This window comes from Sceloporus occidentalis, unplaced genomic scaffold (genome assembly GCF_023333645.1).
Source record: "Sceloporus occidentalis isolate IW3139 unplaced genomic scaffold, rSceOcc1.0.p SCAF_16, whole genome shotgun sequence".
NCBI classification, from domain to species: Eukaryota; Metazoa; Chordata; class Lepidosauria; order Squamata; family Phrynosomatidae; genus Sceloporus; species Sceloporus occidentalis.
The window spans coordinates 10,446,738-10,471,158 of NW_028316996.1; the positions used below are offsets into that span (position 1 = coordinate 10,446,738).

At 36.9% G+C, this 24,421-nt stretch overlaps 1 protein-coding gene across 1 annotated transcript in view; it reads right to left on the reverse strand.

Moving 5' to 3' along the window:
- LOC149303019 (uncharacterized) overlaps positions 1-24,421 on the reverse strand; it is a 37,898-nt gene that overhangs the window by 2,881 nt on the left and 10,596 nt on the right. Inside the window, exons 4-9 of the mRNA XM_089481744.1 lie at positions 21,811-21,910; positions 21,221-21,309; positions 20,994-21,108; positions 10,072-10,194; positions 1,698-1,928; positions 180-338 (exon numbers count right to left, since the gene is read on the reverse strand). Of these exons, the coding sequence (XP_089337870.1) occupies positions 180-338; positions 1,698-1,928; positions 10,072-10,194; positions 20,994-21,108; positions 21,221-21,309; positions 21,811-21,910 (817 nt within the window). The remainder of the gene's footprint in view (positions 1-179; positions 339-1,697; positions 1,929-10,071; positions 10,195-20,993; positions 21,109-21,220; positions 21,310-21,810; positions 21,911-24,421) is intronic.

Below are 24,421 nucleotides of genomic sequence, written 5' to 3' on the forward strand. Positions count from 1 at the left end.
GCATTGTCAACCGGCTGTTTCCTGGTCTGGGAAAAGTTGGGCTCCATGGAAGCTCACAAGACTTTGGAGCAGCTGTTTATGATGATTGCTTGATTTCGCACATAACGGCAAGCAGATACAGACGAGAACATTAGCAAATTAATATATGCCTGCGTGAGAAGAAGTTAAGTATGGGATACCTGTTGCCCTGCCATTAGTCTGGAGTAATTGGCGGCCTTCACTAATGCCTCTGCGGCTCTATTTGCCCGTTGCTGTGGAGCACCCTTGGGAAATGCTGGCAGTGCTGCTAGCACATTCTCCACTGTAAATTCTTGGCTCACAGGACACTCAATTTTTGCCTGTAAAATAAATATAATAAGGTGTAGTTAGTATAAAATCAGCTTTAGAAGTTATATATATATATATATAAAAGGCTGGCATTGGGGGTCTACAGCCGCTACATCTGTTATGGGGCCAAGGCTAGGTCTCCCTGACTTTTGCTGTTCCTTGTTGACAGTCTTCACCTGCATACTGTGATAAAAATTGTTCAGTTTTTCCACCCCCCAATAGAAGCTGAAATCATTTGTCCTGTCTGCTTCTGCTCTTATGAAGGCTTCGCTGAATTTGGAGAAACACTCCAGGATTATAGCATACAAATAATCTTTATATTTATACATTCATGCATTATGCATATTTACCACTCTTTTAACACAAACACTCGTGTGTCAAAAGTGTTAAAAGTAGAAGCAAAGAAGAAATGAAAAGCTACACCTTATTTATTTATTACACCATAAACCTCCTATAATCAAACACTAGAGTTTAAGAAACACTACTATGGGATAAGCGTGTTGAAATTGTAAGTGAAATGCCAGGAATGGGTTAATGCTGTTTACACTTTTAATTTGAGGAAATTCAGCATCTTGATTGAGTTGATTGGGTATATTAACAACTACTCCACATCCTTTCTAATTTGGAAAAAAGCACAAACATAATTAGCTATGAGATTGGTTACAAGGCCAAATGTAATTTTAAATATTTTATCAGAGATGAATAACGCTTATTAGGAAGCCGTCTAACTTTATTAAGGCCCTACACAGGAAATTATTGTTGACAAACATACTTTCTGAAAGAGAAAATGTTTTCTCGTGAATAACTCCATGAATAAACTGCAGGATATCTTCAGTGTACCGATTGCCATTGAAAATCCGTGGCCTACCCCTAGTGAAGCTAGTTAAAAACATAGTTTGCACGGTGTACCGAAGCAAAACCTTTAGTTGTTATGGTTATGACAGGAACAGTCTAGTCCACATATATTTTGCATGCATTCCATCCAAATTTCGTACTTAGTTATTGTATAAGTAATCTTCAGTAATCTTCAGTCTCTTTAATTTGGCTCCTGCCTGTAGGAAGTATAAGCACAAAGCATACTCAAGTACACTTCCTGCAAATGTCAGCACTCCCATTGAAACCAAAGGACATAGTTGCGGCTAATTGTTATGTATCCAAAACTGGATGAGTGCGCACCTACACGATAATCAACCTCTTGTGTAATGCTTTCTCCCTTTTTGGCTTTAAATGTATTAGAGGAGGCACCTCCTATCTGTAATGTCACCAACTACTTGTATGTGCCATCTACCCCATGATACATCTCTTAGGAAAAATGACCGCAACACATTTAGAAACATCGAATAATAAAAGAAACACAAGAATATACTTACCCAAGGTGCAGATGGCACAATAAGAGTCATGGTGAGCAAGTCCCTACAGCATTCCTCCAGGGACTGATTGCATCTTGTCAAATGGTTTATTAACCTTAAATAAATGGCAGTGGGTAGTATGTGATGAGCTCGCTCTGGAGACTCTGGTCCAGGGGCCAAAATCAGACTGAGTGTTTGCTTTGTAGCATGCAGGTCCCTGAACAATGTGCTAAGCTTTCCTTCCAGTGAACTCTGTCAAAATACAAAACAATAAATAGTGATTTAATTCAATTTATTTGTACCTTTCAGTGAAAAAAAGGAAATTTAACTGACTAAATATAATTAGACTAAATATAATTTCATGTAGACGTTAAGCAATTAAAACAACCTTTGCAGAACAATAGGATTAATATCCGTTTATGTATTGTGCTAATAAGCCAGTGTACGTAAGTACAACCAATACACTTAGCAAGGAAAGGCCTTATTACACGGTTACAATGGCCACTAAAGCAAACAATGAATGTTGGGCTTTACTGTGCTTTGTATAATAAAATTGGCATTTGCTACATATAGTTTTCCCCCTCTCTACAAACATGTAAAATGGTTATACTGCATGTCTGTTCATTATACACGGCATGCAACAATCTTATACTCATAATGCTATAAAATAAAGATTAACCATCTAGGTTTAGAACTAAGATCTGGTTGAAAATAAATAAAGCACACAGAAGTCAAGCCGGTGTAATAGATGAAGTGCATTTTCAACGTGGTTCTAAGATCTCAGTGAGCTGAATACATAAACTGCCAAGAGTCCAGGCGATATTTTCCTCGACATATGCATGTGTTTGACTGGGCTTCCCGTCTGTATATGGAAACTCAGGTTCCCCAAATCATTCAACATTTTTAAAAGACTTTCAGGTTCATACTAACTTCTTGCAGTATGAATGCTACTTCTACAAATGAATGCTATATATTAAAAGAGCATGAAAAGCCCCTTTTAAGTTGTTTGTATCAGCTCACCAATTACTAATAAGCAGAGGCGTAGAGCACACTTGGCCTGAGTGCTCTGTTTAAAGTTGATCTGGTCCGCCTGTTTTACTCAAGGAAAGACTCAGACTTAATCAGCCCACAGTCTCCTCTTAGGCTAAGGATAGCTCTATGCCTATTCTAAACATGTTTAAATCCCCTCACTGTATTATGACGTGAGATCTATATGGTTACTAGCCACTTTCAGCAATGCCACGATCGATTGAGAGCGCAAGACAAAGACTAGCTTCATACCTCATTCTGCAGCTATGCTAATATAGGATGATTCCTTCTTTTTTTCTTTTTTTACACAAATCTCAGGGCAGAATATGGATGGGCAGACATGAATATTTTGTCGGAATTATTTTTTGTAAACGGTAGGCTATTGCTTTAAAGCGTTTTTTCCGTATTCTTAATATATATTTTTTAAAGGTGATTTTTTTGTTAAGTAAAAGGCTTTATTTTGTATAACAAAAAATAAAGGAACTATTTAAAAAGAAAATGCAGTGCTGGTTTTAAAATATCTTAGGGCAGAATATGGATGTGCAGACATTAATATTTTTGGGTTATATTGTTTCTGATTTATTTAGTGTAAGTAGTTTGCTATTGCTTTAAAGCTATTTTTCTGCATTATTATAAATTTTTTTAAAGGTGATAGTTTTTTTAGTAAAATTCTTTTGTAAAACAAAAAATATAGGAACTACTTAAAAGGAAAATGCCATGCTGGTTTAGATATATATCTTAGGGCTTAAGAGGGATCAGGGGATATCAGCCTTAAACCAGGGAATGTCACCTGAACACATGGTTATCTAGATATATATATATATATATATATATATATATATATATATATATATATATATATATATATACACATATATATATATATATATATATACATACACACACACAAATCATATATATATATATATATATATTATATATATATATATAAATTCCACAATTAAATCAAAAATTGTATTTATTTTATAAATCCTTTAATTGAAAATATTTACCCTTGTATCACAATAGTTCATCTACTTTCTTATTTTGTCTAACAATAATTTTTATACAGACAATTTTCTAGCCTTGATATGCCATTGGAGGATGGCAGAATGTGTCCTTACTAGTTTGTTTATATTGTTATAACTCCTTCATGCCTAAAAATTGTATGTGTTTTTGTATTATTTTTGAATAATTATTGATAATTAACCACCGTAAGGTAAGACTGATGCTGGAAGAAAATGATGAAATGTTGGTATTTAGGGGTGAATTCCAGACGTGGCTGGAAGTAACACCTGCACGGGCAATGACATATCTGCGCACAATAAGTCAGGAATTAAAGGATTCTCCACACTCCAGGCACACACCAATCCTTGGTGAAAGCCATCTGTAGGTGAAGAACACCTGAAGAACGCATTGATCTAAGTATTACAAACAACACAAAGCAAGGCATTTGGCCTTTGAAATGAACAGACTAACAATTTTCAAAGCTTTTGGCAAGATAGATTGTTTTTAAAAGAGCAGCGTAAAATAAGAAAATACACGTGGAGATCCGTGAACAAGAGCGACACTGATATAACACCAAAGGAATCTCATTGTTTGTCCTTCCTGTTTATTGTCTGGAGCCAGCTGGGTGAAAAATGCACAGAGCAAGGCTCTCCATTTGTTAGCCAGAAGGTTGTTTCTTAATGACTGTATTCATTTAATTATCTAAAATCCCTACAAAAAAATGAATGGAATCAAAGAAAAAAAAAAAGAAAACTACATGCAATATTAGTTCAGAGCCAACACTGATTGCTAGCTTTAAGTGTACAGAGAAAGAAGTATAAGGGGATATATAAAAGTTTTCTCTAAGTGTTTGGTAAGTATTTCAAGCACTTGTGGTGCACACTGGTCCCCCCACGCCGGTCCCACCATTAGCCTTCTAATGCTGCCTTTGCGCCCCTTTCACAGCCTTAGTTCCCCTCTCATTATTTAGCCTTGTTCCCCTCCTTCCTCAGCCTTGACAACCATCAAAGGTTATGTGGGTTGAAGGTCGTTGAACAGATTCATAAATTCTAAACAAATTACTTGTAACACCTTTTTTTTTTTTTTTAAACAGGAAGACACAATAAAGTACAACCTTTCAAAATGTTGCTGATTACACCATGACCCGAGTGGCCATACAGCCAATCGCATGCGTGAATACAGTCTGAGTAGGAGAGAGACAGACAATAATAAGAAACAGTGCTCCCCTGGGTCCCAAGCCCCAGGTTTTTTCCCCACTTAATATTATTTTAATGGATAAAATTTGCTTTTCTTTCAAGAACAAGACATTTTTTAAGTGACTCAAAACTTTTGAACGGTTGTGTGTAAAATAGCCCTGGTCTTCAAAATGTTTTAACTGAAATAAATGTTCAGATATAAACCTCTATAATTAAGTTTTTGTAGATCTGAAATGATCAGATTAGATCTTCTAGAAATAAATACCTTCTGTGTCAAACACTGGTTTGACTTGTGTTTTCTTAGCTAGTACACCAACATGCTTACACAACTCACTGTTGATGCTTCCATTAATATTCCAGCATGGTTATATCATCCCTTTACTTAAAGGGATTAACAGGAGGGAAGTTTATTTCACAACATGAGAAACGTTAGAACGAGAGGTCATAGTCTACAAGTAGAGGGTCAGAGATTGAGGATGTTATGTAAGGAAGTTTCACTTTACTGAGAAAGGGTGGTAGATAAATGGAACAGCCTCCCATCAGATGTAGTAGAGGACAATCAGAGAGGAAATTTAAACATGCATGGAATAGGCATAAAGCTGAATCTAAGACAAGACCAAGGACTGATGAAGGTTCTGAGTCTTTATAACAGGAAAAACAGGCAGACTAGATGTGGCGAGTGGTCCTTATCTGCTGTCAGTTTCTGTATTTCTATAGTTTCAATTTTAAAATAAGTTTAATCTTTTTTTATAGACTTTATATAATTATTGCCTCTTTCCATGCCAAGGTGAAAATTTGCAAGGCCTTGCACAGCCAGTAATTGGGCTTAATGCAAGCTTTGGTATATCCGGGAACTGGAAATGATGGTAAACATGTATTTGATAGACAATACAAAGGTTCTGGAGAGGGACCATATTATGACAGTGATTAAAAAGAGCTATATGGTGTAGAAGATCCTTAAGGGGGTTTTGCTTCTGTGAGTTGTGACAAAACAGATTACTTCTCAGAATAAAACAATCACCCTGCAGCATAATGATGATACAAATGACAAGGAATAGTGGCAATGATTAATACAATGGGGCCAAACCCCAATATTGCATGTATCCTGCAGACAGATGGATAGCTTCAGGAAACAGTGGGAGTGCTACAAGAGGGAGACAATGACACATTGCGTTAAGTGTCTCACAATTTAGTGCATTGAGAAGGGCTATTTTAATTAAAAATAGAGCAAAGCCATGTATTTCTTTTTTGTTATGAGATGGTTGGCATGTATCAATTTATTTTGACTTTGGTATGTTCTCCCCAATACACAGAAAAACGGTATAAACAAATGGTACAACACCATAGGGTGTATCGTGTGCTTATTACACCAGCAACAGAAAGCAATATTTTAGTCAAACTAGACCTTTATCAAGAGGCAGGGAATGTTGCCTTAGCTGTTTGTATACTAAGAATATGGTATTTTGTTGGCTAGCTTCTTTTCAGCAAGTATTACAGGAGCCACATATTGTGTAAATACAGTGTTGTGTACAGATATGTGTGATATCAGTTTTATCACCTTTTGTTTCAATAAATTTCCTTTTGCAGATCTACAGCCATTTTTGTTAGTCAAGTGATGGTTTGGGTGGCTTTCCCTGTGCAATCTGAGCGGATTTTATGGCAATGCTGATAATAATCTAAAACAGATTACTTGCCGATCGCCAGGATACGTGCGGAATGGAGCAAGGTACTAATGAGGGTGTGCTCTACAGTGCATATGGGCCTGTTACAAGGGAGATCACCCAAATCGTGGAAGGAGACGTGGCGCACCGGGGAGACTTATCGCCCAACAGGGCTATCTGCTATTCAGCAGCCCTAGGCCTACACCACTGGTCTGCATGGAGGTTTAAAACTTTATTTCTCACCAAAAACATTTCTATGGCGTCATTGAAAATGATGAAAATCAAAGGCAAATGTCAATTAAAAAAACCACAAAAACTGAACTATATTCTAGTATAATTCAGCAAATTTCCACTTAATCATTTCTATGTAAGAAAAGTATTAAGGTTAGCCCACAGTGTGGTTCCTCAGAAAGCTCCAAGAAAATAAACTATAAATGAATCAAAGTACGCAGAGTCGCAATGCTTCATGAAAAATAAAATATTCTAACTCTATCATTCATTAGAAAAAAATTATTTATTAAAAGAAATTGTTAACTATTGGATTGACACAAGACACATTGTCCATATTTTATAGGAAACTCATAACTGGCAAATACTATGCTACCAGTTTAAACAAACATTATAACCACTACCTCCCATGATTATTTTTGAATACATCTTAATTTGGGGAAATAATTTAATACAAAACGCATTTTGTCATGAAGAACAAGTAACTGTTCAAAAGTATTTCATCAAAAAATGCATTTTCTCATAGGAAACCCAGAAATGAAAAATAGTAGAACTAAAATAAAAAAAACTATTTCCAGTATTTATTAGGCAACTGTATCCACACAGTATAACCAATTCATAGTTGTAAATTATTATATGAATGCAATATTGCATGAATACTTTTAAGAACATATTACAATAATGATAAGCAAATGCAAACAAACAATAAAGCCGTTGCAAAGTTAAACTTGAAGTGAGACTAAAAACTCCAGGAACTCGTATCTGGTGGCATATGAAGTGAAAGCGCTTACCACTGCCTGCAAAAGATGATACATAGAAAAAGAGCATGTGACTCCTAATGGTGATCTAAAGGAAGCAACTGGACAAAAAGGGGATGCATCCCTTTTTCAGGACTCATATAAATTAATTTAACCACTTTGTCTTTTTAAATTAGTGCACTTTAAGGAACTAAGTCTAAAGAAGATCTGTCACTTTAAAATCCTAAAATGTACTTTTCCATTTACTACATAAACCAATTATTGGGGTTTACATACTAAAGTGACCAATTATACTTGGTAAAAAATCTGCTACCGTCAACAATTATCCTTAAGGTCTTCAGCCCCAGCTCCACCTTTATTTTAAGGAGACACCTTCCCATCAAAACATCTTCATTCACAATGGCATGGCTGGAGAGACTGAAGCCATGGCATCTTACTCTCCAGATATAACCTGTCCTGGCTTCTACAAAAAGTATTTGGTTTCTAACTGCTACATTAACAACTTTTTCTGGGTTCACTGCCGTATGAAACAAAAAGGATTCTTCTCAATGCCTGCATAACTTTCCCTTCATGCCTTATACACATATGGAACTTGCATAGCATAATCGGTTAAGCCATGAAGTACAGGACAATGACACATTTAGGACAATGACACATTTAGGACAATGACACATTTGAACCAATAAGTGGCTTCATATGAATCTACTTTGTTGCGCAATACACTGGTCTTGAATTGATTAAAATAACTTGAAGGACAAATATGTACTGTGTCCCTTTCAGATATAAAGCCATTCTGACTCAGGGCAGCATTGGGTGTTTGCTTTAACATAAAACCTCTCAAAGTTACCCGTGCCAGTAAACTTGACTTGGTTTTTGTGATTTTTGTGGTGATCAGTTAATACAGTGATGAAGTTTCTGGCCCTTAAAATTATATACAGTTAATATGCAAACAGTTTTTTCATTACCCCAAATGTAACGCTCTGTAAAACATTATCCAAGCAAAGTGAATGTAGATCTCAAAGATTTAATTGTAAGGCTAGCGGCACATATTTTAATAAGTGATTCAAAATCCTGTCAGCAGGTGCGCTATATGAAGTAGTGATTGCTATGAATTATTCAACACGGAAAGCACTTCTGCTGACACAGAATTTGCAATAATGTTTTTCAAGTGAGATCAGTGGATATTGCAGGCTGTCGATGTCAATTTGCTTCACTTTAAGAAGAAAGGTTGCCCTCATGAAACACACATAAGAAGGCAGACATGCGGTTTGGTAGAATTTGGCTTATCGCTGGCCTTTTCTATTAAGCAACAGAAAAATCCAGGAACGTATTGGTACAGTGCTATGGTTCTTGACTTTCAGTTGAACAATGAAACCGATATAGATTGTGATCATAACGTCTTTGTGTATTAAAGGCACACTTTTTAATACAAAAGACGAGAGGATAGAAGAGTGTGTTGTGGTTTCAACTTCTCGACTTCAGTATGTTTTATGAAGGCCCATCCAGTGAGCTTCTGCTTCATGAAGAGCTTGGCTGTATAATGTATAATTCACTGTATAAAGTATAGTGAGCTTTCTGTAAAGCCTCCTCACTCGTTGAATCATGCAGGGCAAGCAAGTTTCTTGTTGGTGAAACTCAACAGACTTGGCCCTTCATAATGAATAGTCAGATGAGGAAGCTGGAACAACAAATCTCCTGAAAACTATACATTTACTGAATAAACCCCACTGAGCTTTATTCTTATACCCTTTTCTATACAAATAAGCCTGACTGGTATATATGATCTGGCTTCCAGTGTAGACAGATATCAACTTATCTTACTGCCTTGTGACAAATAATAGAATACTCCTGCATAAACATATTCAATTCTGCTCTAAACTGTTTTAAACATTTTTTTTTCATTAGATTTTTATATTAAAAGTAAAAGCTATTAATGCAATGAAATGTATGTGTGCTTTCATTGAGAGAAAATATACAGCATGGCTCCTATCATTATATAGCAAGCCAGTTAAGGTCAGTGGTAAATATGACATTATATAATGAACAAGACAAAGAGGGTGGTGCAGCTTGACTCATCATTATATAGTGAGGTGGGCACAAATGGCTGTACAGCATAACTCCCATCACTATATACTGAACCAGACATTGATGGTGGTAGGCATGACTTCCATCACTATATACAGAGTCAAACACAGACAGTGTTACAGCATGGCTCTTATTATATAGTGAACCACACACATATTTGCAGAGACAGAGAGGTACAGAAATGCTTCTCTTTCTCTGCGAATCCGGAGGACAGCCTTTCCTCCTTCTTCCAATCACAGAAAGTGCTCTGGGAGGCCTGATTCACAGAGAAGCAGACAAAGAAAGAAGACACATGGAGAAGCAGATCAAGAAAAAAAGATGGAAGAACAAGAAGAGGCATAAAGAAAGGAGACAGGAACGTAGAAGCGATTTACATTACTCAATATTATTATAGAGGTCCTCAAATAAATATATAATAGAAAACAATTACCACATAGAGCAGGTTAAGATTGTCCATTTTCCCATAACAGAGGTCCATCAATGTCACTGGGCTTTTTGTTGCTTGTCTTTCAGATAATATCCATGGTACTGCAAGTTTATCCACACTGGTTGCCTAATATGAAGACAAATCGACAAAAGACTTAGGTCATTATTAAATTGGGAATTAAATTAAGCAAATGTAAAATTCTTAGAGGAACAGACAAAGGATAATAAGAATATACAAAACTACACTTGTAATAAGTTATTTTTTAAAATTCAATAAACACCTACTTAGTTGTAAAATGACAGAAACCCTTAAACATGATTCAATATACCAGCATTCCTAAACAGCACATGGGAAAGTATAGTACACATTTGCTAGACTTAATATAAAATCACTCTATTTGAGGATAAAACTGTATTAAAATAGTCTGTGCCCGAAACCTACATGAAATAATGATTCAAATTCCAGCCTATAGTCATACAACACAAGTAGAAGGCACAGACTTGTTAAGAGATTAAATTGGCACAGAGCATAAGTGAATAATACATTTCTTAAAGGTATACGTCAGGCATCATATGCACTTTTTTCATTTTAGAAAAATGCATATTAAAATGCTCAGAGTGCTTTAATATGCATTATTTTATAGGGGGTGTAAGGAACATTAGACTCTTTAATACTCTTTAAATGTTCTTGTAAAGAGTCATATCTTTTTGGGAAAGAGAAAAACAACAGATCTGCCTAATTCCCTTTCTTTAACATGCTAGTGTATACATTTTCATGGGCATTCAATGTTTGTTATAAGTTGGATAGTTTATTTTGTCTTTAAACAAATTTGAACGTCAAAGCCTGACAAAATATATCATGATCTAACATTTTCTACCAGAATCACTAAAAAAAAAGATGTTCTGGAAAAGTTAGTGCGTACATCGGTACCTGTAATATTTGATCTCAGTAGCACAACATACTGGCTTCTGGGAACAACATGATATCATTTCATGAAATCAGTAGTAGGATCATAGTCCATTTTCAAATATTTACTGCAAATGTATATTATGTCAAACAAACCTAATTCTATTAGTACTACAGAAGAAAGGCCAATAATAATAGGAAGTGTATATGCCTTGAAGGACAAGTTGAAGCGGTCCAACAGTATATTAAAATATCCCAACATAGAATGAATTTGTTCAAGAGAAAATAGTTAACAGCTTTAGAGAGCCAGCAGATCTGTGTTCAGACAAAGATCTGTTAGTGTTCTTTGACATTTTTCTAATTTGTATATTTACATACTGCCTGCTGCAAATGCTAGACAGGGAAGATTCGGAAATAGTGGGTTTATTCATTCCTTCATGACAGCCTGCTGGTTGGCAATGGCTGGAAACAGATTCGCTCTTGTGAAGCACCCTGCAGAGTATGGCAGCCACCTCCTCAGTGCAATGTAGAAGTAAGGCTACTTGTAATAAACACCTACATTCCATCATTGCTTAAGTACAGGACGTACTGAGTATGTAATGATTTTAAAAGACAAGCAAGTTGTATCAATTTACTGATCACACAACAAAGTGGGCCCACATTTTCACTTGTATCCCAAATTTGGATGGGTTGCACACAACTTGTATATTAGGTGTAGAGAGAAAATTGAGTTATTCTTCTGGGTGGACTTTTCGGGTGGAATAACACGTTTCCCCTGCTTCTACCATCTCCACCTACAATCGGAATTGAATAATTAAACGGTTTATAGTTGCGACCAAGAATTTATTTATTATAAGAATAAGTGATGACTTCAAGGGCTGTTTTCTAAGCATATACAAGACAGAATGGCTTTAAAATCAGGAAACTCCCCCCACCTATGAAATAAATCAGTTTGGGAATTCTCTACTGTGTACCCTGTCAGGTTCATTAAGAATTTTGCATAAAGTATGTTATATTTTATTTAAACCCCTACTCAATTTGGTCAGTTCCAATGTTTCAATTATGTTAACAAATAAAAGATTGATTATGTTTACAACTTCGGCTCACTTTGTCCCGGCAAGGACCCCTGCCTTGCATCATTTTTCTTTTCTTCCATAATATAGGACACCAAGGGAGCCTTGCATGGGGAAATTTCAAAGATCAAAAAGAAAGATCTATTCAATTGGCTACGTATTTTATCGAGAGACGTCTACAAAACCTCCAGCTGAGTACCAAACGCAGAACATCAATGTATTTTATAATAATTTATTTGGATAAAAACAACTTGTATGCATCGGCTAAACCAGAAACATTTGAAACTATATTTACAGTACAGGAATGGAACCATCAAACAAGATATTTCCTGTACCTCCACATCAATATGTCCGGGTCTCATTTCATGACTACTATTTATAATTTGTAAAAACCGCAGCCCATGAAAAGCGTATACTAGCCAGTTCTGACTATGCAAGACTGACATGGAAAACCTTTACAGTATGAATCACAAACATATGGCATGGAGGAAAAAAAAGATTTATTTAAGCAGTATTTTAGCCAATACGGGCACACTGTCAAATTAACAAAGCCGTGTTTATAAACCTAGAGGGAATATAAAAAAAGGGAACATAATGAACCCATGAATTAAAAACAGTTGCTGTGCATATTTAAACAAAAGGCTCATAGTAGAATCGTAATATAGCCAAATAAAATTGATTAAATAATATATAACCAAAACCTACCTTTTGGTGGTAATTTGGGACTAGGCTACAGCCAGTTTTGATAAAATTACCGGAAGAACAAGACATAAAGCTATTTAGGTGAGACTAAGTAATAAATATCATGTCTTAAGTATTCAAATGTAATATGATGTAAAATAAAAAATATTGTATATGAATATATATTTTCCTGCCTTCATTTATAATTTCTGAACCACTGATCTGCCAAGCAAACCACTCTCATTTGTGATTTATAACATGGTTCAAATGGCAGACAAAGTAATTATCTTTGCCAAATTATGCCACGCAATGCAGCCCTGTCAACCAATAAGCCAGTAGGTAATAACATTTGCAATAATCAAAAAAATCATGTCTACACACACATATATATATATACACAGTACTGCGCAAAGGTTTTACTCAGGCGTGAAAAAAAATGCTGTAAATCTAATTTATTTTTATCATTTAACAAAACGCAAAAAGTGTGACCACCCTTTGCCTTTAAACCAGCATCAATTCTTCTAAGTACACTTGCACATAGGTTTTTTGGTTTTTTTTAAGGAACTCGGCAGTTAGGTTGTTCCTAACTAACCACAGACCTGTGGATTTAGACAGCCTCAGTTGCTTCTCTCTCATAATTTAATCCCAGACAGACTCAATGATGATGAGCTCAGGGCCCTGTGGAAGCCATAGTTCTTAATGACTTTGGCTGCATGTTTTGGCTTGCGTTCATGCTGTAGAACGCCTCCCTGATGGTATTACATGATGGATAAGTATCTGCCCGTACATCTTTGTACTAAGAAGAACATTCAATCTGACCAAATCCCCAACTTATTTTGTCAGAAATAAAGCCACAAACTTGCAAGGAACCTCCACTATGCTTTTCTGTTGTCTGCAAACACTCGTTCCTTTACCACTCTCCAGCCCTTTGGCAAACAAGCTGGCTTCTGCTACAGCCAAATATTTAAAATCTTGACTTATCAGTCCAGAGCCCCTGCTGTCATTTTTCTGCACCCCAGTTCCTGTACGTTGGTAAATAGTTGAGTCGCTTGGCCTTTGTTTCGTCAGAAGTACGGCTTTTTGGTCACAAGAGACCACTTCCTATCAGAACACTTTGGACAGTAGATCTGTGTACCAGGGTCCCACTGTTTTCCACCAATGCTGAGCTGATGGCACTGCTGGACATTTTCCAATTGTGAAGGGAAGCATGATATCTCTTTTATCTGCTGTACCCAGCTTATTTAGCCGACTTTTGGTGTATGACTTTTAACATTAAACTTCAGCAACCTCACTTTGATCTGTATCTATAGACACAATGACATAAAGCGCAAGACACCAGTTCTTGGGTAAGTGGAAAGAGGAAAATCTGAAATATCTGGCCCCCAGAAAATATATGGTATAACATACTAAAACAATTAAAAATAAATGAACGGCATAACGGAAGAAACCTCTTAGATATGCTTGGATGCGTGGATTTTTAATTTGATTTAACTCTTTTATATTGTTAACTATTTTCAATTTTCCACATAAGCTAAGCAGAAATATATTTTACTTTTAAAAGGACCTTTGACGACTTGCTATGGCACTTTCATACAAACCTAATCTGTTACGAAACTCCATTATCATATATTACAGGTTTATGAGAGCATCTCAGCTGGTTTACCATACCATTTCCATACCACATAGTTTTATTATAATAGATAAATACATATACATTCCTGCAGCTAAAATATAGACAGTGGGGTATTGGTATTTGCCATTATATTTTATTAATTCTAATGTAAGCATTCTTTTTACAAGCTTCCCTAGATGTAGAACTTATTAATGGCTTTTTGTTTTATTTCAATTCGCTTACCTCCGTTACTTCCCTACAAATAACTAAAGCATAGAAAGCCAGTTCTATCCTATTTTCAGGGACAGGGAGCTGTGGAGAAGGGGTAGCTGCTTTGTGTTGTTTCCATGCACCTTTATAAACGGGTTTGGCTGCCAAAGTACACTGGAGTTTGGAGACTGTATTTTCAGGAAAATCATTGGTCCATAAAAAAGAAACAGCGATGAAGACTGGAAAGAGAGTGACATTTCCATCATGTGAATGAAATGAGGTGTATAGCAAGTTTACCAGACCCTGCAATGATCCCAGTACCCAGTCTATAAACTGCCTTGTCAGCAGCCTTCTTGCCTAAAGGGACGATCCGGTGACCGCTATGTGTGGTGATGTTGTAAAAGGGCCATATTGTTCCAAATAAAACAAAGGAACATGCATAATCCAAACGCTTTCTCTGCTAAATTGGCACAGGTAATTCCCAGAGTAAAGCAAAGCAAATTATAGCCCACAGTCTAGGGAACAGAGTATGTTCTGCATGGACTTGATCTCTAGAAGCCATCGGGATGGCATTATTTGTCCCCGAGGCATCTCATGTTATTAGTTCATACACAGAGATTACCAGGTTGGATGATTCAACGTATCAAGAAACATTTAACATACAGTGTTGAATGAATCGTGAGTGTTAGTAAAGTGTGACACAATGTTTTATTATTTCAACATTTACAACCCGCTATTTTCTTAATAAAACAGGTCATTAAGGCTTACTAAGAGTTACTACAATTGCCTGGAACGAAAACCCTGACAGAAGCTTTTCCTTCCCATGCTATTCTACCAGAAAAGTATTTTGCCTCAGTTGTGTCCTTAAAGATATGTTTTGACAGCATCCCATGTAGGAATAGAGAATTATGGAAAAGAGACACTAGACAAACAGGTTGTATCATTTCTTTTTTGTTTTTACATTAACTTGAGTTGTGCTGTGTGAGCACCAAACATGTTATTAAGGCCAAAGCATACGTATTTGGATATTTTTTATTTGGCATATCTTTTTGTTCGTGATTTTTCTTAAAAGGAACCTCTTAGTTTATATCTAGACCATCTTCCTTCCCAGCCTCAGTCCTCACTGCCTGTCTGATCTACAGGTCCTCTTTGGGAGTTTTGGTCTACAATTTGGCACCACATACTAAACAGCCCCATTGTTTTTAACTCGCTGTTCCGGTTCAGATTCCTTGTTTTACAGAATAGGATGGCCTACTCTATAAGGAGCAGTTAACTCACCAGTTATACAATGTTTGAAACAGTCCACTTTTAATGTAGCACATATATATGACTATATTGATAATGTTTAGGATAGGTTTTTCTGGCAGTTTTTGGTTTCCCACTTTTGTTGTCTTCTCTTCTAGAAATAGATATTTAGTAGAGAGGATATGTTTTATTAACATTCCATTTTACCATAATATGCCCTAACACAAACAAGGCCTATGACATCTGTCAATATTTGCAAAAGGTCAAGCAGAAACAAAAAATTTAATCCATTTTCAAACTAGAAAAGGCAACTGTATGTAAAAGGCTGATTTAACACAATATCTTGAAACAGGTACCTTTTTTAAGGACAGATTCATTCATCTATATATCCTATGATTAATGTTTAATATGTCCTGCAATACATGCTTAATCTATCTTTGAAGGAAGTGCAAATCACCATGCAGAATACCCAGGGGCTATGGAAAGCACAGCAAAGATATAAAGGGAAGGCAGCTTCTGAAGGTGTCATTTCCAGTTCTATATATTTCGTTTCTCCTGTGTACTTAGGCGCCCAGACAATGCCTTCAATGAGATGCATTGGTTAACCTGCCTCCAAGGCAACAGAACTACTTTTCTTATGCATCCTTTAACACAGTCCTGTTTATGCAGATGTCTTTCACTCATATTCATGTTTTCTTCTGGTGGTGTTAGAGTCTTTTCCACTTGTTCTGCTTGTTGTGCATGTTGAGGTTCAATGAAAAGGTTGCTTCAGCTTCAGCATCCAACACATTCTTTACTCAATAGTCAAAAGTGTGATTTAATGATACGTCTGCTGTTACAGGTGGTGTGCTCTGCATGTTACTTTGATATCTAGTGCTTATCCAGGCATACATTGTAATTATTGTAAATTAATAACGTAAATTATTTCTAATTTGTTGCTCACCATTTCTGGAACACATAGGGGTTTTGCAGATGGGTTTACTGCTGGGCAGATGCCTTTTCAACTCACCAGCTTCAATATGCATTATAAAGGGCTAGTCAATGCAATACTTCCCTTCAAAAAGGCATGTGATCGCTCTGAATGTTGAATAGCTCAATAGTTGAGGCAACTGAAATTATACTGGGCCGGCTTATCTGCTCCTGGGGTGGATTTTTAATAATACATAGTGAAGTAGTCAACAACATCAATAGTGAATAAGCCTAATCTACTAATATGCTTATGTAAAAAAATGTACAGAGCTGGAGAAACCCCATCCATTCCCTTGATTAATTTAAGCAGTTTGCTGGTCTGGTCAGTTGTGTGTTAACACAATGCCAAAGAGGAAAGACATCAGCAATGATCTCTGGGAAGCAATTGTTGCTACCCATCAATTTGGGAAGGGTTATAAGGCAATTTCCAAACAATTTTAAGTCCATGCAATGCTCAGAGAAGTACCAAAAAAAAAAAAGGGATACAGCTTCAGGCCTCAGTTAGCATAAATGTGAAAGTTCATGGCAGTACAATTAGAAAAAGTATGGTTTATTTGTAAGGGTTGCCAGGAGAAAGCATCTTCTCTCTAAAAAGAACCTGGCAGCACAGCTTAGGTTGGAATTGAAGAAACCACAAGACTTCTGGAACAATGTCCTTTGGACAGACTTGACCAAAGTGGAGATGTGTGGCCATAATGCACACTGCCAGGTTTGGCAAAAAACAAACACAGCATATTATCATAAACACTTCATACCAACTGTCAAGCACGGTGGAGGAGAGGTGATGATTTGGGCTTGTTTTGCAGCCATAGGTCCTGGGAACCTTGCAGTGATTGAGTTAAAATTGTTGGCCGAAATTGGGTGATATAACAGGACAATGATCATACAGAAAATGATTACTTCAAGTTATTGCTGCTAAAGGATAGCTCTGCAAGCTATTGAACCATAAAGTGTATTTAGTTCGTCACACATGTCTTCTCCATTCTGGCTTTATTTTTGTTGAATAAAACATGACACGGTCTAATATGTCATGTGTTGTTGTTCATCTGAGGTTGTATTTACCTAATTTTTAGGTAAATATAGCAAGATGATGGTTATGTCCTGATATGTAAAATCATAGAATTCAAAAAGAATTCACACGACTCTACATGCAAACAAATATGCAAAGAGACGTAAGAGTTTTTAAATTGGTGGGCGAAGTTCAGGATACATAGGGAAAAAAATAAATAAATTAATGGTTAAGAAGAAAAAAAATTGAAAAGGCCAGCTGACATTTTGTAAGTGAAGGTACTCTTGCTTTAAACTATTTGCATGACTTTCTGTATTAGTCAGAAAAAATACCACTGGGAGATGAATCAGTGGGCTTATTGATTGGTGAGAAAACTGACTAGAACATCACTCACTTTTCTGCAACCACTTTTCTCCAGCTAATGGTGCCTAATACATCTAGCAGATTGCTTACCACTGTGTAACCAAACAAGCCACTCACGTGAATGGGAGAGTCATCTATATTTTGCTAAAGAGCAGCACATCCTTGTACTCTTTCATTGCTCTTCTCTATCTACTCTTGCATCTTTTACCTGTAACAATGCTAGGTCATTTATACCTGAGTTCATCTATATAAACATTATTCATCCAGTTATGCCACATGCACTTTCTAATGTACTCCGATGTCTCGGTCTCTTGCAAGAAGTGCATCTCAGGTGCTCTGAACTGTACCATATGTACATAGGATGGGGTGTATTAAAAACTTCCATGAGACAAAGGCTCATGCGCAAAACTGAACGAATTATTAAGTCATAGGTTTTAAAATATTTGCACTGGGGTTAAACTCTATAGATGTGGGCATGATGATAAGAGCACCTGAAGTAGATCACTTCTATATAACAGATTCCACCCTGATTAGACTCCAATGGTTAAACAGTCCAGGAATTCTTGGGCATAGCAGAGTCTGGTTGTGCTCTAAGAAGTTATTCCCAGTCACAGATTACCTGTGCAATCTTTGGGATCTCATCAAAGCTCAGTATTTCTGCCCTACAAAATGTCAAGGACATCTTAGCTATTCTAATACTTGATGGAAGTTAGGCCATTATAACCCCCAACAGGTTTGTGTGACTGCGATTTAACATTCACTCAGATGCTCTCTGATGATTTATACGCAGATTAGAGAAAGGAGATCAACTAAAGCAAGTTTACCAAAATCCAAGCTGCCAGTAAGTTATGCATGTCACCAAAATCAGGAATCTGCACACACTCCCCACAGGAACTCAGGTGCTTAGCTGTGCCAGGAAGGGCCAGCTCCCCAGTAAATCAAAATAGAAAAAGGCTCCAGGCACTCAAGGGTTCCAACAGGCAGATTTATTGAAGGAGAAAGACAACAACGTTTCGACCTCACTTGATAAAGACCTCATCGTGAGGTCGAAACATTGTTGTCTTTCTCCTTCAATAAATCTGCCTGATGGAACCCTTGAGTGCCTGGAGCCTTTTTCTATTTTGAGTAAGTTATGCATGACTTTACTAACAAAGGGAAGCAATAACGACTTTGGGGAAGAAGATAAAAAAAAGGATGCAGTATTGTTCGTATTCTACTATGTTGGTATTGTAAGACTAAAAGGAAACAGTCATTTTCAGTCATTAATATAAAAACTATTTTTTATAAGGCAAAGCATTTCTTAATTTTTTTCTTATAATTTGTTATTAAAAAAAAACATGTTAAATTGATATTCTGCAATCAGTTTAATATTTCAGAATTCAATAGTCATGCTTTCTACAAGGCTTACACGTTTATCCCTATTTATGGCTACACAGAGCCATCTAGTGTTTTATTTTGAAATAGGAAAATAATTCTGAAGGTAAATACCTGTTCTATATACATCTTGAGCATCAAAACAAAAGAAAATACTTTTGGCAGTGCCTAGCCAAGGACAAAAATACAAAACAGCTAAATATTCTCAAAAGAGTCATGGAAAACAAATACGGATAGAAAATAGACTAGACACGGAGACATGGGTAGAGGGATGAGAATGTTTTTTGAAAATGTGTTTTGTTTCAAGCACACACCTTTAATATTTATCTTAATCTTAAGATTTTGGGTGAGTAGTTGGTTTCTTATAAAACTGGAATGTAAAAGGACATATCATTATATTAATCATCAGAGTGACAGAAACTAAAAAAAACAACATAATTTATCCTCAAACACCTTCAGATCTCGGATATAGGCTGCCCCCGTATATAGGCCGCACCCTAAAAGTTTGGTGCTTTTTTAAAGAAATGTGCAGAAAACACATTCTTTCCGACGCTTCATTAATAAGGTTCTCTAAAGTTATCCAGCAGCTTTAATTTTATTTTATACTGTGATATTTCTGTCATGCAAAAGGATTCCCCTGTATTCTTTTTCTCTGTTTCTTTTCCTTCCTCGACTTGACAGACTTTCCTAGGTTCATTTAATGTAGATATCTGTAATAGTTTTCTTCATGTAATTGTTTACATAGTTAAGTAAGCAATATATATACCTAAAATTCACCTTAATGTAAACCATATATCTTGGCTTGCATTTCTGAGAATTGGCTTGCACTAAAACCTGTGACAGCTCCATGTAGCTTCATCAGGGGTAGCAAAAATATACATGGCAGCACTTCCCTGCAGAGAGGCTCATCGAAAAAACGTGGCGCTAATTAACGGAAAGTTTCGCCCCAATAGCCACATCGCAGTAAATGATCTTTAATAATTCTCCTCTATTCGCAATCGTCCTAATTCAAGACCACAAGGCTGGTTCCATTTGCACATACAACACGACGGTTTAGATTGGTACATGGTCTTACTTTAGGAGATTTTCCTAAACGTTAACTATAGTAATATATTGCTAGATAATAAATAAACCTGTTTAACGCTACGTCTCCACAATGGCAGCACTCTTGACCCGAAATGTTGAATTGTACTTTCTTGTGGTTAGCTAGGGTTGCTACCATTTAAATTGGACAGCTATGAGTTCCACACGCTGCAGGTGGCTCTGACAGTACGTAAAACATCACACACGTCGAATGTAGTTTATGAATTCTACTTGCTTCTGGGCAGAAATTCACACCAGAATATACAGGCTATAGAGATTAGCAGGGTAAGGAAGTCACTTTATTAAAACAGGATTTCTATGCCATCCTCCTAACATAGTTACTTACTGCATGTAATTATTCCACGTAAGAAAGGAAAGACATCGAACTTCATTTTTTTACCTGATGATTCCGATGTATTTTGTCTCGCATGGCCTGGCACGTTCCAATCATCTGGATTAAGTCAGCTCGGGCCACAGGAACCTCAGGTGTGTGACCTTCAGTAGCTAGCAAGGATCTATGTTCCAAAACAAGCAGAACAAGCTGAAAACCACTAATACTGCCTACATACACGCATGCAAACATACCGACACCTCAGCCATAACACGTTAAGCATTTCTGGAACGTACCGCAACTTGTCAAGCACAGGCTGTAACGAATTATCAAGTTCCAGCATCAACGATGCTCTGGAGCTCAGTCCCTCTGTCAACAGCATCACCTAATCAAAACAGAACAAGAACACAGAACTATTACTAGATCATTAGAATGCCACCATTTTAAAACTGCTATAAAATCTGAAACAAATGCATTTTATACGTCGAAAACAAAGAATATCACGACATATCATTTTAATAAAAAGCAAATAACAGAAAAATATTCCAAAAAGTCTAAAAATAGGTATAGGTCTTAATGCTAAAATAAGGTTTAAGAGAGAAGCTTATGGCATAGTAATGACCAGAATAATTTATGGCCACTGGTTGTCCTTCAGCTTCACTTAAACTAATATTAATTAGAATCCTTGGATAACCTGTCAAGAAGTCGTTGACTGAAGAAATGGGGTGTCCCCCACAAATGTACCCTAGAGCCTCATGAAGTCTAACTCCATCTTCAGCTTATGGATTAGCAAAATATGAAACACTGCTGTCCATAGGTTTACCCAAACACAAAAAAATCCTGCACAAAGTGTAAAAAAATCAGGAAACAACACAAGGAATATTACCTGCCTCTGCAGCTGTAGCACCTGAGATTTCAGGAGGGTGACTCTGCGTTCATCCAGACACTCATTCTTACCCTCATCAATTAGCTGCCTGTGCTGATTCCTAAACCAAGCAAAGCGGCACAATTAATACAGGAACTATATGCAGCTTTTAGCATAACTAAATTCATTTTCTGACTTATTTTACCATTGTTAGAATTAGTTTTAATTGCTTTGGCCATATCCAGTTTAAAAGTTACTACTTAAAAGGACATGGAGTACGTATACAAGGCTGATTTCAGATATGTGTATATTGCTTACACATTACATGGGGTTTATTTACTGTAATTTACTTTCTGTCTATGGGTTCAAGTCATGCCAGCTTGACAATTCCAGCTGTGGGCCCTTAAAATGACTGGCCCAGTACTTGCTGTGATAGGGCTGGCACATTTTATGATGGCAGAGTTTATTGCCAGACGGGCGAGAAGGAGGAGAGAATTAGCAGGAGACCGGTCGAATCCAGATAGCCGCTTTCTCTGTGGGAAAAGCCCCCACTTTGTACAGTTCGTAGTACTTGGGATCCTGTTTGTGGCTTGCGGAATACTAATTAGTATTCCAGGACTTCTGGCACCAGCATGCAAGCCAGCATCCAACACAGACACAACTCCTAAAGTCTGTGAAGCTCGCTCAGTGCAAATAACCGGACTCATTATTTCATTAATTGGCTTGTGATTCTGCTTGGTCGTCGATGTCAGTGACTCTGAGGAGGAACCTGAAGTCTCCAGAAATCAGCCAAATCTACCTCCTATATACATAGCGGTAACAGGAAAAATATTACCAGATGAAGCAGCTCTCGTGTGGCAGCGAGTTTCCCGCAGTGACGTCAGGCGTCAGCGCTCACTCAGAGTGAACCCTGGAGCCGACACCAATTACAGTGCAGCCAGCAGTGACAGATATTATATGCGTTATATTGAGTTGGGTTGAGTTGAGTTGGGACATAATAACGATTCATTTCACCTTTCTTTTGTGCTGTTGCATGTAAATTCTCACTTCCTGATAAGTTTAATTTTAGTTTTAACGATATAACATCATGGATGTGGGCCGGTTTAACAGCACTTTTTTTCCGGGGTAGGGGGGCAGCATTTTACACTTCGCCCCAGGCAGCACAATGTCTCGGGCCGGCCCTGCACTTGGAGTATTGTGTACAGTAATGGAGACCGTATCTCCAGAAGGATATAGATATGTTGGAGAAAGTTCAGAGAAGGGCTACTAAAATGGTTCAGAATGGGCAGAATTGTCAGACATATTGCCCTTGTAACAAAGCCCACTTGACCTCTGTGTATTAAACCTGGGGTTGCTGTGCCACCCCTTGTGTGCCCCCCAATTGAAACACCGTACTTTCATTTTACTGGTGTAACTACAGGGGCCATCCCTTCTTCCTGCCTCCTCTCACCGGTTCAGACCTATTGTCCTTGTAACAAAGCCCACTTGAGTCAATAACCCAATTTTTTTTTGGCAGTCACTTTAGTAATGCTAAGTCACTCCGGGGAAAAAATACTATTAATCGGAAGATACTTAAAAACCAGCAAATGGAAGAAAGATATTGTTGCAACATATAATGCAGTTTGACTGCTGACACAAAGCAGCAGCACCAGGAATTTAAAAAATATTCCAACGCCGCCTAAATACGGTTCTAGAAATAAACATGAGGCAGGGTAAGGACTGTACGGAGAGTTAACCAACTAGTTGCCATATACTGCCGGGTTATTCCAGGTGCTGCTGCAGAGTCTGGGACGGTACAATTAATACAAAGCGTTGAAATGATATTAGGGGATTGGGTTCTTCTGTATATATGTGTAGCATTGACAGACAACTGATTAACCCCTTACACTCCAGGAGAACACGTCTTAGATTTAACCCTTTCGTGACCAACGACAAGTATATTTGTCACATAAAGTCGAATTTGACTGCAGAGTGACAAGCATACTTGGCTTTTGGCAAAGCCAGCACTATCTGAGACACAGGGCAAAAAAATGACTTCTTATATAAAGTGATGCAACACTTCTAATAGTTGCCTATAAATGTAATATAAATATTGAAATCCCTGACATACGAAGTGCTTCCAAACTGAAGAAAAGTTTTTTGATTTGCAATAGCGGGGCATAATTTATATATTTTTAAACATTATTAGGTTTTTTTTTCCTAATAGAAAGTACTATATACAATTTTGTTATTAAGCATCCTTAAGGTGTTAAGACTGCGGTGTGTTCTGCCCTACAACTGCTAAGTGATTCCAATTAAATCAAATCCAGTGGCTACTTAACATAATGCTGGTGACTTTACAGCAAAACAGGGGCAAGGGCCAAAAAATTTAAAATATGTAACTGCCCTGTTATATATAATTGCCTTTATGGCATAGCAATGCGATTAAACAGACAAATTATGTAATTAAAATTTTTAAATGAAAGCCTCCAACCGTCATATGCAATTTAATGCATATGATAGATGTGTTGTCCATTTTGCAAATGCATGGGGGGATTCTGCACAGTCCCTCATGTGCATTTGCTCCTTTCCATACCCCTAGCTAAATGCCCTGTGTGATGATGTTTATAATGGAACACATCTCCATGCATGT